At 36.9% G+C, this 14,636-nt stretch overlaps 1 protein-coding gene across 4 annotated transcripts in view; it reads right to left on the bottom strand.

Annotated features, from left to right (window-relative positions):
* Positions 1 to 14,636, bottom strand: part of ZNF451 (zinc finger protein 451) — an 88,653-nt gene that overhangs the window by 51,222 nt on the left and 22,795 nt on the right. For all 4 annotated transcript variants that reach the window (XM_047101628.1, XM_047101626.1, XM_047101625.1 and 1 more), the window contains one exon: positions 3,884 to 4,009. In XM_047101628.1, the coding sequence (XP_046957584.1) occupies positions 3,884 to 4,009 (126 nt within the window). The remainder of the gene's footprint in view (positions 1 to 3,883; positions 4,010 to 14,636) is intronic.

The following is a 14,636-nucleotide window of genomic DNA, read 5'->3' on the forward strand; positions in this document are numbered from 1 at the left end:
AGAATAATCAATGGCCTAGTTAGCAATACAACAAGATCTTCTATCAAAAAGTAGAGGAACAGGGAGATTCAAGATTTAAATCTGAAAAAAATCTTCTATACAACATTGTTCAAAGTACAGCCATATGATACTAATTCTCAAAGATGTTAACAAGCATTATATAGAGATTTAAAAAATTCCCTATAATCAAATTAAGTAAGTATAGAAGCAATGGTTTTAATACAAAATTTAAAAGTCTCCTTTAGTGCAGGACTTCCAAAGCCTTCAAGCGTCAATGTCTGTGTGATTTTCCACACAGAGAATATGCAGTATTTCAAGAAATTATCAAATATTTTTTTTCCAAAGTATATCCTGCAGTATTAGTGTTCTGAGTAATATGTTATGGAAAACAAAGCTAGTTTATCCAAAGAAGCAATATGGTAAGCCTCTGGTAGACTCCAAAGACGTTTTCTAATGTACAAAATTAAACTACTTATCATAGTTCCTTACAAAAATTTATCACAATAAAAACTCTTAGATTAAGATCAAGTACAACTACATGCCAGCCAACAGCCTATTTATTTTAAATTCTCAAAATTTAAAAATAAACAGATTTTTAAAAAGTTCTGACATTTTTTATAACAGAATTTGAACTCTCTGGTGATAGTCAATGCTCAAAAAACACTTGTTGGCTGAAGTCATCCCCAAATTACCCACTACTTTTCCTTTGTCATGAAGCTTCTTCCACAAACTTTAGGGTTATACCCCTTTTTGTAAGTCATCTTAACTCTTACAGTATAGCCACAAGCAGAGCTGGTAGCTGGTCAACTAGTCAACACAACATTATCTCTGAAAGTAATTTATCTAGTGAAGATTTTGAAGTTTATTTACTTTGAGAGAGCACGAGAGCACAGGTGTTTGCACACAAGTAGGAGAGAGTAGAGAGAACAGGAGAGAAAATCCTAAGCAGGCCCTGCGCTATTAGCACAGAGCTCCATGTGGGGTGTGAACCCATGAACCATGAGATCATGAACTGAGCTGAAACCAAAAGTGGGATGCTTAATCGACTGAGCCACTGAGGTGCCCCAAGATTTTTTAAAATTTCTTTTTAAGTAGGCTCCACGCCCAAAGCGGGGCTTGAACTCATGACCCTGAGATCAAGAGTTGCACACTCTACTGACTGACACAGCCAGGTACCCCATATGCAGTGAAGGTTTTAATGAGATTTCTTTTTTTCTATAAAACCACTCCATCACAAAAGATGAACAATTCACCTTAATAGTAAAATATCAATAATTCACAAAGGCCTAAGAATAGTTGGAAGATATTTTCTACTATATCTAGTTTTAGTCAGAGTTATAATCCACTAAAATTCCTCAACAGTTATTTTTATTTTTGTTTCATTATCTTCCTTTCTGGGTAGTTTATTTTTGTTTTCTGTCATCTAGTTAAAACAAAAAAGAAGTTATCTATACAGGAAACCAAATTTTAAAAAATCATGAATGGATAGCAAGCAGTGAACTAAAGCATCTGTGTTACTTTCTCCCTTAGAAAATGAAATCTTAGGGGCACCTGGGTGGCTCAGGTCATGATCTCAAGGTTCGCGGGTTTGAGCCCATGTCCAGCTGTGTGCTGACAGCTCAGAGCCTAGAGTCTGCTTTGAAATCTCTGTGTCCCTCTCTCTCTCTCTGCCCTCCCCCACTCTCGCTCTGTCTCTCTCTCAAAAATAAATAAACATAAAAAAAAAGAAAGAAAGAAAAAAAAGGAAAATGAAATCTCGGGGCACCTGGGGCTCAGTTGGTTAAGCGTCTGACTCTTGATTTTGGCTCAGGTCATGATCTCATGGTTGGTGGGTTTGAGCTCCATGTTGGCTCCGTGCTAGAGCCTGCTTGGGATTCTCTCTGCCTCCCCCTCCCCAAAATAAATAAACTTGGAAAAAAAAAAAAAGAAATTTTAAGAAAAAAGAAATTTAGATACATTTATTCTTCACAACTGATTAAACAAGAATCTCACAATTTCAAGAAGTTCATTCAATGCTGAGGTAAAGTCTTTAACAGAATAAATCAGCATTTATATGGGTAGAAGCTGAAACCACCCTTGAGAAAAGCACCAATTATCATAGTGCCTATAAGATTCTGAACTCATCACAGACGCTTTATTATCCATATGGGAACACTGCCTGGGAAAAGAAGCTAGCATCATTCAGGAAATCTGTGGAAAAGGACAGCTTGCAAATCACCCCTCTCTCAAGATTTTCCCCATGACCCATAAACAATACATTTAACATAGTTTTGGGGAAAAAAAATCTTCCTTAAAATTGATTACTATTTCTGCCAGGAAAGAAATGATCCTATTTTTTTTTTATATCTCTATGCATTAAACATTTTAAACATACAACTAGAATACTATGCACTAGTTTAATTGGTATTACATTATGAAGTAAAAGTCCCCAAACAAATCTATTTCTAAATGTAAAGAATATTAATTTATTCTATACCAAATTAGGAGATACTAAAACAGAGGCTAGAAATATACAAATTCCTTTAAGATAACCAATGGACAAGCAATCAAAACACAGATGCTAAAATTATAAAGTCATAGTGCTTATCCCAACCTGGGAGATTATCTCCAACTCTATCCCTACCAAATTAAAGTACAAAGTCTATAAAAGCTAAGTGACCTGCTGAAACCCAAACAAGCAGCTGGCAGTGCCATGATTTCAATTTTTCTTTTTTTTTTTTTTTAAAAGTAAGCTTTACATCCAATATGGGACTTGAACTTGAAATCAATATGGGACTTGACTCTGAAATCAAGAGTTGCATGTTGTAGGAGTGCTTCGGTGGTTCAGTTGGTTAAGGGCCTGACTCCTGATTTCAGCTCAGGTCACAATCTTATAGTTGTGAGATGTAGCCCCACATTAGGCTCTGTGCTGAGCATGGAGCCTGTTTAAGATTCTTTCTCTTGCTTTCCCTCTGCCCTTTTCCCTTACATGTGTGCTCTGTCACTCTCTCTCTCTCAAAAAAAAAAAAAAGAGTTGCATGTTATACTGACTGAGCCAACCAGGCACCCCTCAATTTCCATTGCCAAAGTCCTAGTATGAAGCTTTATTTACCCAACTCATCAACTTTCTACTCCTAACAGACATTTGTCAGCCCTGAGGGATTCTTTTTTAATTTTTATTAAAAAAAAAAAAAAAAATTTTTTTTTTTTTTTAAAGTAAATTCTACCCTCAACGTGGAGCTCAAACTCATGATGCTCACATCAAGAGTCACATGTTCCATCGACTGAGCCAGCCAAGTGCCTCAGTATTGAGGGATTGTTTAAGTAATTCATCCAGGGCCTTCTAAAGCAAGTGAAGAAAAAGATTTACATCATTAGATATTCTAAATTAGGCTTCATTTTCCACATAGCAGCTTTTTGACAAACCTGATTCAAAATTCCTTCCTTTTAGTAATAGATTTAATCTGAAGGGACAGGCTCAAGTTTGAGAAAGCGGTCTGATTCTATTTAGTAGAAAAACCTTTCTTTTAATAGCTTTCTAATAACCTTTCTTTTAATAGCTTATATCTATGAAAGCACCAATAAACTCTTTTCACCCTTGTGATATAGTAATCAGAAACCCTTAATTGCTTATCTGCTGTAAGAAATCCCATGATTTTTAATTCCCAAAAATAAAGCCCAGTCAATTTTTTCTCCTGTATACATATATGATCAGAATCTAACAAACTAAAGACAGAGATATAAAAAGTTATTATGAATTACTACTAAATTAATGAGCTATCTAGAGTCCATACTGAACTGGATTCAATTACACATTTTTTGATGACAAGTTTCTCTTTACAATTGTATTCTAAACAATTCTATAATTTGGTGAAACACCAACTAAAAAACACCAACCACATACCCTGAATGCTCTATTCTTCTCCTCTTTCTGCTGTTTCTCCACTTCGACGTGGCGGGCTAGACGAGCCAGAGTTAAAGCAACTTTATCCTTCTGATGGTCAATATGGTCTTTATGCTTAACATTATCCTATAATTGAAAAAAACATTTTCATTTTTTTTTTTAACTAACAAAACAAGCCTTGGGATAACGAATCCATTTACCAAAGCGTTATTGTACTAAAGAACCATTTACCTTTTTTTGTAGTTTATTTCTTTAAGTAATCCCTACACACAACATGGTACTCATATTCATGACTCTGAGATCAAGAGTCACATGCTCTTCTGAGTGAACCAGCCAGGCACTCAAGAAAAATTTACTTTTATTATCAGCAAATTTCTAAGAACATGTCTTGTGTATTATGTATTTCATGTAGTATTTTATAGGTCAATTATCCACCAACATCTTTCATTTTCTAAAAGTTAGATAAACTAGCTTCTAAGGACAATTTATCATCTTTATTTACTTTATAATCATCTGGATATTGAAGAGTTTGGTGTTGCTTTGTTCTTCTGATCTATAAGGTAATGCCATTAAGCCATTAGTCCACCTCTAAAAGGTCTAACAGTACAAACATCCTTGATTCTGGCTTTTCAGCAATGCCAGAACAATATTTATTTAAGAGAAATTATTGATTAAAAAAATAGATCTAACTTCCAGTTTCCAGTCCAACATGTAAGGAGCTTATAAGCTACCACTTCATTCTGTCGAGTAAAAAGCTGAAAAAACCAAAAGTGAACAACTCTTCTTAGATCCACCAGAGAAGTGAGGTCACAGTATAAACTGGTACTCCAAAAAAGACAGGGGGCAAATACAGAGAATCCCAAGTAAATGGAGCAAAAACCCATGAGTGGAAACCTCAGCAGGAAGCAATAAAGGCAAAAAACCTCAACTGTAACTGATGGATTGCGAGAGGCTCAGTGGGATAAGTCTAAGAGTTAACAACCGCAGGATGACCCAGTCATGGAGAGCCCTCACACTTTTGTGAGTTTTCCTCCAAGGAGTTCTACCAGGTTCTCACAGTAAACACTGGAGAAAAATCCCTTCATGCTTCCAGCAGGGGGAGAGGAAAAGTAAACATTTTGAAATATGCCAGAGCATTGTGTTCTTAACAAGGTCTGCCCTCACCAACAACTATTTTACCAGAAGGTAACCTTGTAGGAGTTTTATCAGAACCTAACCAACCTGGGAAAATGGAAAGACCCAATCTAGCTCCATTTAGCCTTCCACATGAGGGAAAGGGAAATACCCAATTTCAGGCCACACTAGCCATCCTTCCTGACTGAAAGAAGGGAATGAGAAGCACTGCTGAAGGTCACAGTCCAGGGGCACAGGCTCAACAGGACAGAGACTTAATCACAGGACTATAAAGAGTGCTACCACGCCCCATTCTTTACTATCACATTATAAAGGCCCATTTACCACAGTTCCTTTTACCTAACACATCTTATCTACCTTTCCACCGAAAATTATAAGGAACACTAAAAGGCAAAAAACACAGTTTGAAGAGCCAGAGCAAGCACAGAAAGGCAGACACGGCAAGGATGTTAGAATGATCAGATCAGGAATTCAAAACAACTATGATTAACAACATGAAAGAACAGATGCGTAATGTAAGTAAGAGAGAGAGAAATCCTAAGAAAGAATCGAAAAGAAATGGTAGAGATCAATTACACTATAAGAGAAATGAAGAATGCCTTTGAGAGTGCCCTTAGTAGACTGTACACTGCCGAGGAAAGAATCTCTGTGCTTGAGAATACGGCCACAGAAACTCCCAAAACTAAAAAACAAAACAAAGACCAATAAAAACACAAAATGGAATATCCAAGAATTGTTACAAAAGATGTTATACATACATAAAAAAAAATACGAGGAGAAAGAACAGAAAACTTTATGCAATGACTAAAAATTTCCCCCAATCAATGCCAGACAAACCATAAATCAAGAAATAAAATCCTCTTTGTTCACAGATGACATAATCTTTCTTAAAGAACAACATGCAGGGGCACCTGAGTGGCTCAGTAGGTTAAGCGTCTGACTTTTGATTTTGGCTCAGGTCATGATTTCCCAGTTTCAGAAGTTTGAGCCCTGTATCGGCCTCGGTGCTGCTGGTGTGGTGCCTGCTTGGGATACTCTCTTTTTCCTAATCTCTCTGCCCCTCCCTGCTAGTGCTCTCCCTCAAAATAAATAATTAAAAAAAAAATAAAAAACGAACACGCAAATATATAGTAGTTAGGGGTGAAGTAACCTGTGTAATTAGATATTTGTAGCAGCTTTATTCATAAATGCCAAAACTTGGAAGCAACCAATATGTGTTTTAGTAGGTGAATGGATAAACTGTGGAACATCCAGATGATAGAATATCAGTGCTGAAAGGAAATGAGTCGACAAAAAAAAAAAAAAAAAAGTCATCAGTTTATGAAAGGACATGGAGATTTAAATACATATTACTAAATGAAAGAAGCCGATCTGAAAAGGCTATACATAGTGTATGATTCCAACTATATGACATTCTGGAAAAGGCAAAACTATGGTGATAGTAAAAAAGATCGGTGGTTGCCCAGGGTTGAGGAGAGGGGAGGATGAGCTGGCAGAGTACAGATTTGCAGGGCAGTAAAATTATTCTTTATGATACTATAAAGGGGACACCTGTTATCACAAATTTTTATAAACTCACAGAATGTACGTTAATAGTGAGCCCTAGTAAACTATGAACTTAGTGATAATGATGTGTCACTCTAGGTTCACTCACTATAACAAATGTATCATTATGCTGGGGGATGTTGATAATGAGGGAAGCTGTACATGTGCAGGGGCAGGAGGTATACAGGAAATCTCTGTATCTTCCTCCCAGTTTTGCTGTAAACCTAAAACTTCCCCCCAAAATAAAGTCTATTAAATTTTTTTTCTACTAGAAAGACTGGGTTACTCTGTATCACTCTGTAGGCAAATCAGTCATTTATGTGCAACCCAAATTTTATCTACAGTGGGATAGAGTTGCATCATCAACCATGTCAAACATCAAGTGTGACTTTCCAAGTACACAAAAGTTACATTGAAGTGAGTATACATAAAAAGGTCAAAATGGTATTTTCAATATGAAGCTGCATCTTTGCAACAAGAAATGCTCACAGAATCACTTTGGGTACAAGTAGTTCCAGCTGACTTCTGACCACTTGGGCAGCCTACATATACCCTTGTACCAGGTAATAGATGACATTCTCCTAACTTCACCAAAATATTCTTTTACAAGGCATAGAACAATGCAGCTTATTAGAAAAAGAGTCACAAAAATCTTTATCAGAGCTCTGATCCTTTAGTAAAGACATCTTTACCTGTCTTAAAAACAAAAATTTACTCTTTGGGAAGACAAAAATAATACCCCTTTATCTAAAATGTAAATACTACCTTGAGAAGGAAATCTAGAGTAGATTCTAAAAGAATGTTTTAATTTAAGGAAGTTAATGATAATCAAACATGGGCCTAGAGTATGTTAGTTTTCCTAACAGATGCACTTTTTAGGTTTTAAACTCTAGTAAAAGTTGTGCTTGGAAGGTTAAGTAAACCAAGGTCACATGAACACAAGGTAGACAAGGTATAAATTAGGGTTTACCTATAAAAATATGTTGTTGGATCACAATTCTGGGGACAGAAAGAAGGCCATGTTCTGGATTAAGGTAATTCTAATGCAGGAAGAACTACCCTTGAATTGATGGTTCACTATCATTTTACTTTTTCCTAGGCCACTACAAAATAACCATTCTGAAATACTTCTGAAGTTACACTCATTCAGGAAGATTTTACATAATATTTATTCTTCTTGAAGTTTCCTTTAGAGCACAATTAAGGATTCTCTGCTTTACATTATAAATTATAAATATACTCTCGGGGCACCTTGGTGGCTGAGTTGGTTTAAGCATCTGACTCTTGGTTTCAGCTCAGGTCATGATCTCATGATTTGTGAGTTCAAGCCCTGATCTGGCTCCACATTAACAGTGTGGAGCCTGCTTGAGATCTCTCCTCTCTCTCTGGCCCTCCCCTGCTTGTGTGCTACCTCAAAATAAATAAATAAATAAACTTAAAATTTTTGAACATATGCTGGGCAGAAAACTAGCTGAAAATTAAAGTCTGAAACAGATTATATATCCAACGGGAAAAATTTTTAGTAATCCATTAGTCACAAAATATAGGTAAGAATTTTACTCCATTCAAACTAAACTCATAAGCTAGGAAGATAAATTATTTAGTACCTTTAATCAGCACTTATACATTTGTTTAGATCTCTTCAACCTCATTCTAAAGTTAGTCTCTAGTCCTAGAACATTACCTTTTGGAGAACAAATAAAGACTGTTGGTATTATTGTTTGCTAAAATTATTTTTCCTATATTTAGTTATCAGTAGCCTACGTTAACACTTAATGAACTAGCTGACTATATCAATCAAAAGATTACTTCTGTGATTCCCAGCTAACTCTGATCTGTTTATTTAATCTTTCATGACTTTGAAGGACTCAAAAGACCTAACAGCTCTGATACTGAAAACAAAAGACGTTTGAATTTATTTTCCTTCTTTTCCTCAAAAGGGAAAGTTTCTATTTTCTTCTTAAAAATAAAAAAACAAAAAACAAACCCCAAGCCCCAAAAACCCCACCTCTGGCTACCTATATTGAAAGCACATAAGTAGATATGAAAGACAATCTGCTAGGAGTAGCTAAAAAGGAATGAATGGCAGCCAGAGAAAGAGTGAACTTCAACTTTGAGACTTCTGCCATTTAAAATGACAAAAATTAATTATATGAGGCAGGGGATGATACTCATATATTTTTCCATCACAACTTCAGTTTGGGGATCACGGTTGCTGGTTTAAGCCAGGCATGAGTAATGGGTTATTTATGAACACACACTCACTCCAGGAAGCCAAATCCTTTGAATTTCCATTTTTAGGGGTTCAAGATGAGGGGCAGCCTCTAGATCTTACTGAATTACATACTTATATGGTTCTGGGAAAACACACATGCACTGGAAAAACGAGATGACTGATATTAAAACACATACTAGGGATTTTGCCTATTAGGTCGCAGAAGACCTTATTTTGCACAAAAATAGAACAGGTAATTCAAAGAATCAATATGTTCGGAAATATATTTTAACTTATCAGAAAGAAGCAAGGGGAAAAAAACTTACTGCAGGCCACCTTGTTACTGATTCAAAAGCAGAATCAAAACTATAGTGTTATTTGTCAGGAACACGGGCAGAAAGTGAACTCATTTCAGGATAGACGAAAGTGTATTAAATGTTTCTGTAGAATTAAGATGAAAAGGGGCCACTCTATTCTTAGGTGTGGGAGTCTCCACCATTCCATTAGTGACAAAAATACTGAATTGTTATTTAACGTGAAGTCACAAAATTCTAGGAGTGTTCTTCTTAGGCCAGATTTGCCAATCTTCCCCAAAGCCTGTAGTATTAATAAGCATTTAGGTCCTTAGAGTTTCTCTATGGTCAGACTTTCAGATATGTAAATTCTCAAGCTAGAAATGGAATTGGCTCTCAAAGGTAAGAATGGTAAGAATAAACACACAGAGAGGATGATGCCACATGAAGAGACTAAGTCATGCAGGGAGAATGTCATGGGAGACAGAGGCAGAAACAGGAGTGATGAAACTGCAAGCCAGGGACTGCCGGCCACGGCTAGAAGTGAGGAGAGAGGTGAGGACCCTTCCCTAGAGTGGTCACAGAGTGCACGGTCTGGCCAAACTTGGACTTCCAGTCTCCAGAACTTAAGAGAATAAATTTCTGTTGTTTTAAGCCAAAAAGAGAAAACAAAAAGAATAAAATGTTAGCAGCTATAGGATCTTCAGAGCCATCTTTCTTGAAGCACTTGCTGTGCTCACCCTGGATTAACTTCCATATTAGAAACTATTAAATGGGGCGCCTGGGTGGCGCAGTCGGTTGGGCGTCCGACTTCAGCCAGGTCATGATCTCGCGGTCCGGGAGTTCGAGCCCCGCGTCAGGCTCTGGGCTGATGGCTCAGAGCCTGGAGCCTGTTTCCGATTCTGTGTCTCCCTCTCTCTCTGCCCCTCCCCCGTTCATGCTCTGTCTCTCTCTGTCCCAAAAATAAATAAACGTTGAAAAAAAAGAATTAAAAAAAAAAAAAAGAAACTATTAAAGAATACTACTGAGTCCAGGGTTACAGCAAATAATCTGCAAGAAAATGCTACCACTCAGTTATTTTTTGGGAGAAGAATATGATGGTCTCAAGAGATACACTGGGGAGGGGGAGAGTCTGTTTGCCTCTATTTTAGATCATTCTCTGCATCAGTTTTTCTTCCATACCCTCTCCTCTCCCATTGGGGAAGTTGTGTGGGGTTTTCATAGAATTAAGAAGAAAGTTGTCAAGTCAGAAAATGTTAAAAGGCATATCCTAGTTCAGGGACCATGGAAAAAAATTTATGAAGAATATTGTTTGTTTTTTAATTGGGAACCAGAGGTATGGTTAAAATCCCAGTCTGACACACACAAAAAATCTGTGGGTGATCAGGAGTCGGAAGGTTACAAAATAAAGGACACACTGGGTACAGGAAGAAAAGCTGTTCCAGAACCTCAGAAGCCAGGCTAATATGGCCTCTCTCTGTGATCCTGTTTCTGCTCACCCTGGGCACTATGAACTCCTTATATCCTCTGGTATATTCTTTAGATTTTTATCTAAGACTTGGGTTTTATACAAAGCAAATTTGAGTTGTGTCCTAGAAATGGCAGTCAGATTAAGAATACGGGTTAAATCTGAGTACACATATCCATGAAAGTTAAGCACAGACAGGCATACCTCATTTTATTGTGCTTCGTAGATACCACGTTTACAAATTGAAGGTTTGTGGCAGCCCTGCATCCAGTAAGTCTATCGATGTGATTTTCCCAACACTATTTGCTCACTTTATGCCTGTCACATTCTGGTAATTCTTGCAAAATTTCAAAATTTTTCACTATTGTATTTGTTATGCTGATCTGTGATCTTTGATGTTACTACTATAATTGTTTTCGGGTGCCATGAACTACATATAAAGACTGCGTAAACGTTGTCTGACTGCTCCACTGACTGGCCATTCCCTTGTCGCTTTCTCTTTCCTTAGGCCTACTCCCTGAGACCTAAATATTGAAATTAGGCCAATTAATAACCTGATGATAGCCACTAAGTGTCCAGATGAAAGGAGGAGTTGCACAATTTATCACTTTAATAGCTAGAAATGATTAAGCTCTGTGAGGAAAGCATACTGAAAACCATGATAGGCTGAAAGCTTGGCCTCTTGGACCAAAAAGGCAAGTTGTGAATGCAAAGGACAAGTTCTTAAAGGAAATTAAAAGTACTACTCTAGTGAACAAACGAATGATAGGAAAACAAAACAGCCTTATTGCTGATATGAAGACAGTTTTAGTGGTATGGACAGATCAAAGCAACCATAACAAAGTAACCATAACATTCCCTTAAGCCAAAGCCCAATCCAGAGCAAAGCCCTAACTCTCTTCAATTCTGTGAAGGGTTAAGTGAGGAAAAAGAAAAGCTAGTTTGAAGCTAGTTGTTTTCACAAGGCTTAAGAAAAGCTGTCTCAGTGAACAGTGAAGTGCAAAGGGAAGCAGCAGGTGGCTACACTAAGCCACAGATTTTCAATGAGGATGAAATAGCCCTCTAATGGAAGGAGATAATATCTAGCACTTTCATAGCTAGAGAGAAGTCAATGCATGGCTTCAAAACTTCCAAGGACAGGCTGACTCTCGTTAGGGGCTAATGCAGCTGGTGACTTTAAGTTGGAATCAACACTCATTGACCATTCTAAAATCCTAAGGTCCTTAAGAATTATGCTAAGTTTACTCTGCCTGTGCTTTATAAATGGAATAAGGCCAGGATGATAACACATCTGTTTACATCATGGTTTACTGAATTTAAGCATACTGTTGAGACCTACTGCTGAAAAAGAACTCCTTTAAAATATTACTGCTCACTGACAATGCACCTGGTCATCCAAGAGCTCTGTTGGAGATACACAGTGAGATTCATGTTGTTTTTATGCCTGCTAACACAACACACATTCTATAGCCCATGGATTGAGGAACAACTTCAACTTGCAAGTCTTATTATTTAAGAAATTTATTCTGTAAGGCTATGGTTCCATACATAGTGATTCCTCTGAGAGATCTGGGCAAAGAAAATTGAAAACCTTCCGGAAAGATTTACCATTCTAGTGGCCATTAAGAACATTTGTGATTCATGGGAAGAGGTCAAAATATCAATATTAAGAGGAGTTTGGAAGAAATGGATTCCAACCTTCTTGGAGGACATTAAGGGGTTCAAGACTTCCGGGAAAAAGGAAGGAAGTGCAGATGTGGTGGAAATAGCAAGAGAACCGGAATTAGCAAGAAGTAGAGCCTGAGGATGGGACTCAATTTCTGTAATTTCATGATAAAACTTGAATAGATGAGGAGCTCCTTATCAATGAGCAAAGAGATTTCCTGAAATAGAATCTACTCTTGTGAGGATGCTGTGAAGACTGCTGAAATGACAACAAAGGATTCAGAATATTACCCCGCTTGAGAGATTGTTTCTGAAACTTAAAGCAACAAACTTCACTGTAATTTTATATTAATTGCCACAGCCACCACAAACTTCAGCAACCACCAACCTGGTCAGTCAGAAGCCATCATCATCGAGGCAAGACGAGAAAAAAAGGTTAAAACTCACTGAAAGCTCAGATGATGGTTAGCATTTGTTAGCAATATTTTTTTTTTAATTTTTTTTTTTTTAACGTTTATTTTTGGGACAGAGAGAGAGCATGAATGGGGGAGGGGCAGAGAGAGAGGGAGACACAGAATCGGAAACAGGCTCCAGGCTCTGAGCCATCAGCCCAGAGCCTGACGCGGGGCTCGAACTCACGGACCGCGAGATCGTGACCTGGCTGAAGTCGGACGCTTAACCGACTGCGCCACCCAGGCGCCCCAGCAATATTTTTAAATTAAGGTATGTTATGTATATTTTTTTAGACATACTACTACTGCACACTTAACATCTGTGCTATTGTGGTGGTCTGGAACCAAACCTGCAAAATCTCCAAGGAATGCCTGCACAGGTGAAAGTAAGACTTCTTTTGTTTTTGAGGACAAAATGTTTATGTTTTAATGTAGTAGAGTTGAGTTATAGCAAAAATTCCAAGCTAGAAGTAAGGTATAACTTGGGCAGGAAAGGATGAATCTCTTATGAGATCTAATCCGTAATAATGGGATTCAATGTGTCAACATAACAGGGGGCAGAGGGAAAAGCAAAGCCTGGGATAGGAGTCCCTTATTTTGTCAACTAAGGACATTTTTTTTTTTTTTTTTTAAAGTAGGCTCATGCCCAGCGTGGAGCCCAATGCAGGGCTCAAATTCAGGAACCTGAGATAAAGACCTAAGCTGAGATCAAGAGCTGGACACTTAACTGACTGAACCACCCAGGCACCCCAAGTAAGGGCATTTTAAAGGAACTAATATCAATGGTCACCATTTCTTACGAGTGAAGACACAACCTCAGGCTGATCCTTTAAAATTTCCCTTAATAGTCTCATATTAAACAAATTTAGCCTTGTGAAAAACTAGCTGCACTATCCTGATTTTTCTTTTTGCTACAGGCCAATAACCACCTCAAAATCAGTTCAGTTGAACTTCAAATTAGTTTTGATCATGAACTCACAATCCTGATCATAAAAGATCATGAGGAGTCACATCCAGGGTGACTACTATTTAGACAAAATTTTCACCAAAGTAATTAATACTTTCACTTACTAGTCAAGTTTAATGAGCTAAGATTTCCTGGATACTATTAAAATTTCTAACATTCATGTGAAACATCTATGTGAACTATAAAATCATACAGTATCATTAAATAGGCAAATTAATGACAAAATGGCACAATACCGCCGATCAATGAAGTTATCATCTATATATATTTCAAAGTCTTTTTTCCCTAACTTGTATTTAAGTGAAAATAATTTTGTCTTTTGTTAAATAAAATATGTTAAGTAAAATCTAGAAAGCTATAAATCAAATCTTAATAGCAGTTGTTTCTTTCTGTCTGGAAAGTTTTTTTTCCCCTTTTTATCTCTATTTCCTAATATTTCTACAGTGAGCACATGTAATAAAATTATTTACAGAATTTCAATTTTTTTTTCAGTAGAGTTCACACCCAGTGCAGAGCCCAACATGGGGCTTAAACTCACGACCCTGAGATCAAGACCTGAACCTGATCAAGAGGAGGATACTTAACTGACTCAGCCACACAGGTGCCCCATGAAACTTCAATTTTTAACAAACAAGACAGCATAAAGACAAAAAGAACTGAGGATCTCACTCTTTTGTTTGGGAATGATAGATTTGGTTTAAATTAATCCCTTACAAAAATAGAAGTTTAACATTTATACTTTATAAAGGTAGATGGAAATTCTGTATCTAGAAGCAACATAATCTGTTAGTAAATTGTATTTAACTTTTCTTTTCCTCCAGATTTTTCCCTCTAAGAAATCCAATGACAAGATAACATTATTTTCCAAACCTAACAGAAAAAGATACTAATCATAACTAAGGTAAGTCATATTCAATTCAACAGACTTAAGGGCTATCAGGAAACTATTTTACACAGTTTTGATGTCAAACACCATTACTGTTTTAAAGCAAAAAGCAAAATACATGTATGCTT

This window comes from Lynx rufus, unplaced genomic scaffold, assembly GCF_022079265.1.
Source record: "Lynx rufus isolate CCGP_SWC_20201006 ecotype Redwood Valley unplaced genomic scaffold, mLynRuf1.p SCAF_6, whole genome shotgun sequence".
NCBI lineage: Eukaryota > Metazoa > Chordata > Mammalia > Carnivora > Felidae > Lynx > Lynx rufus.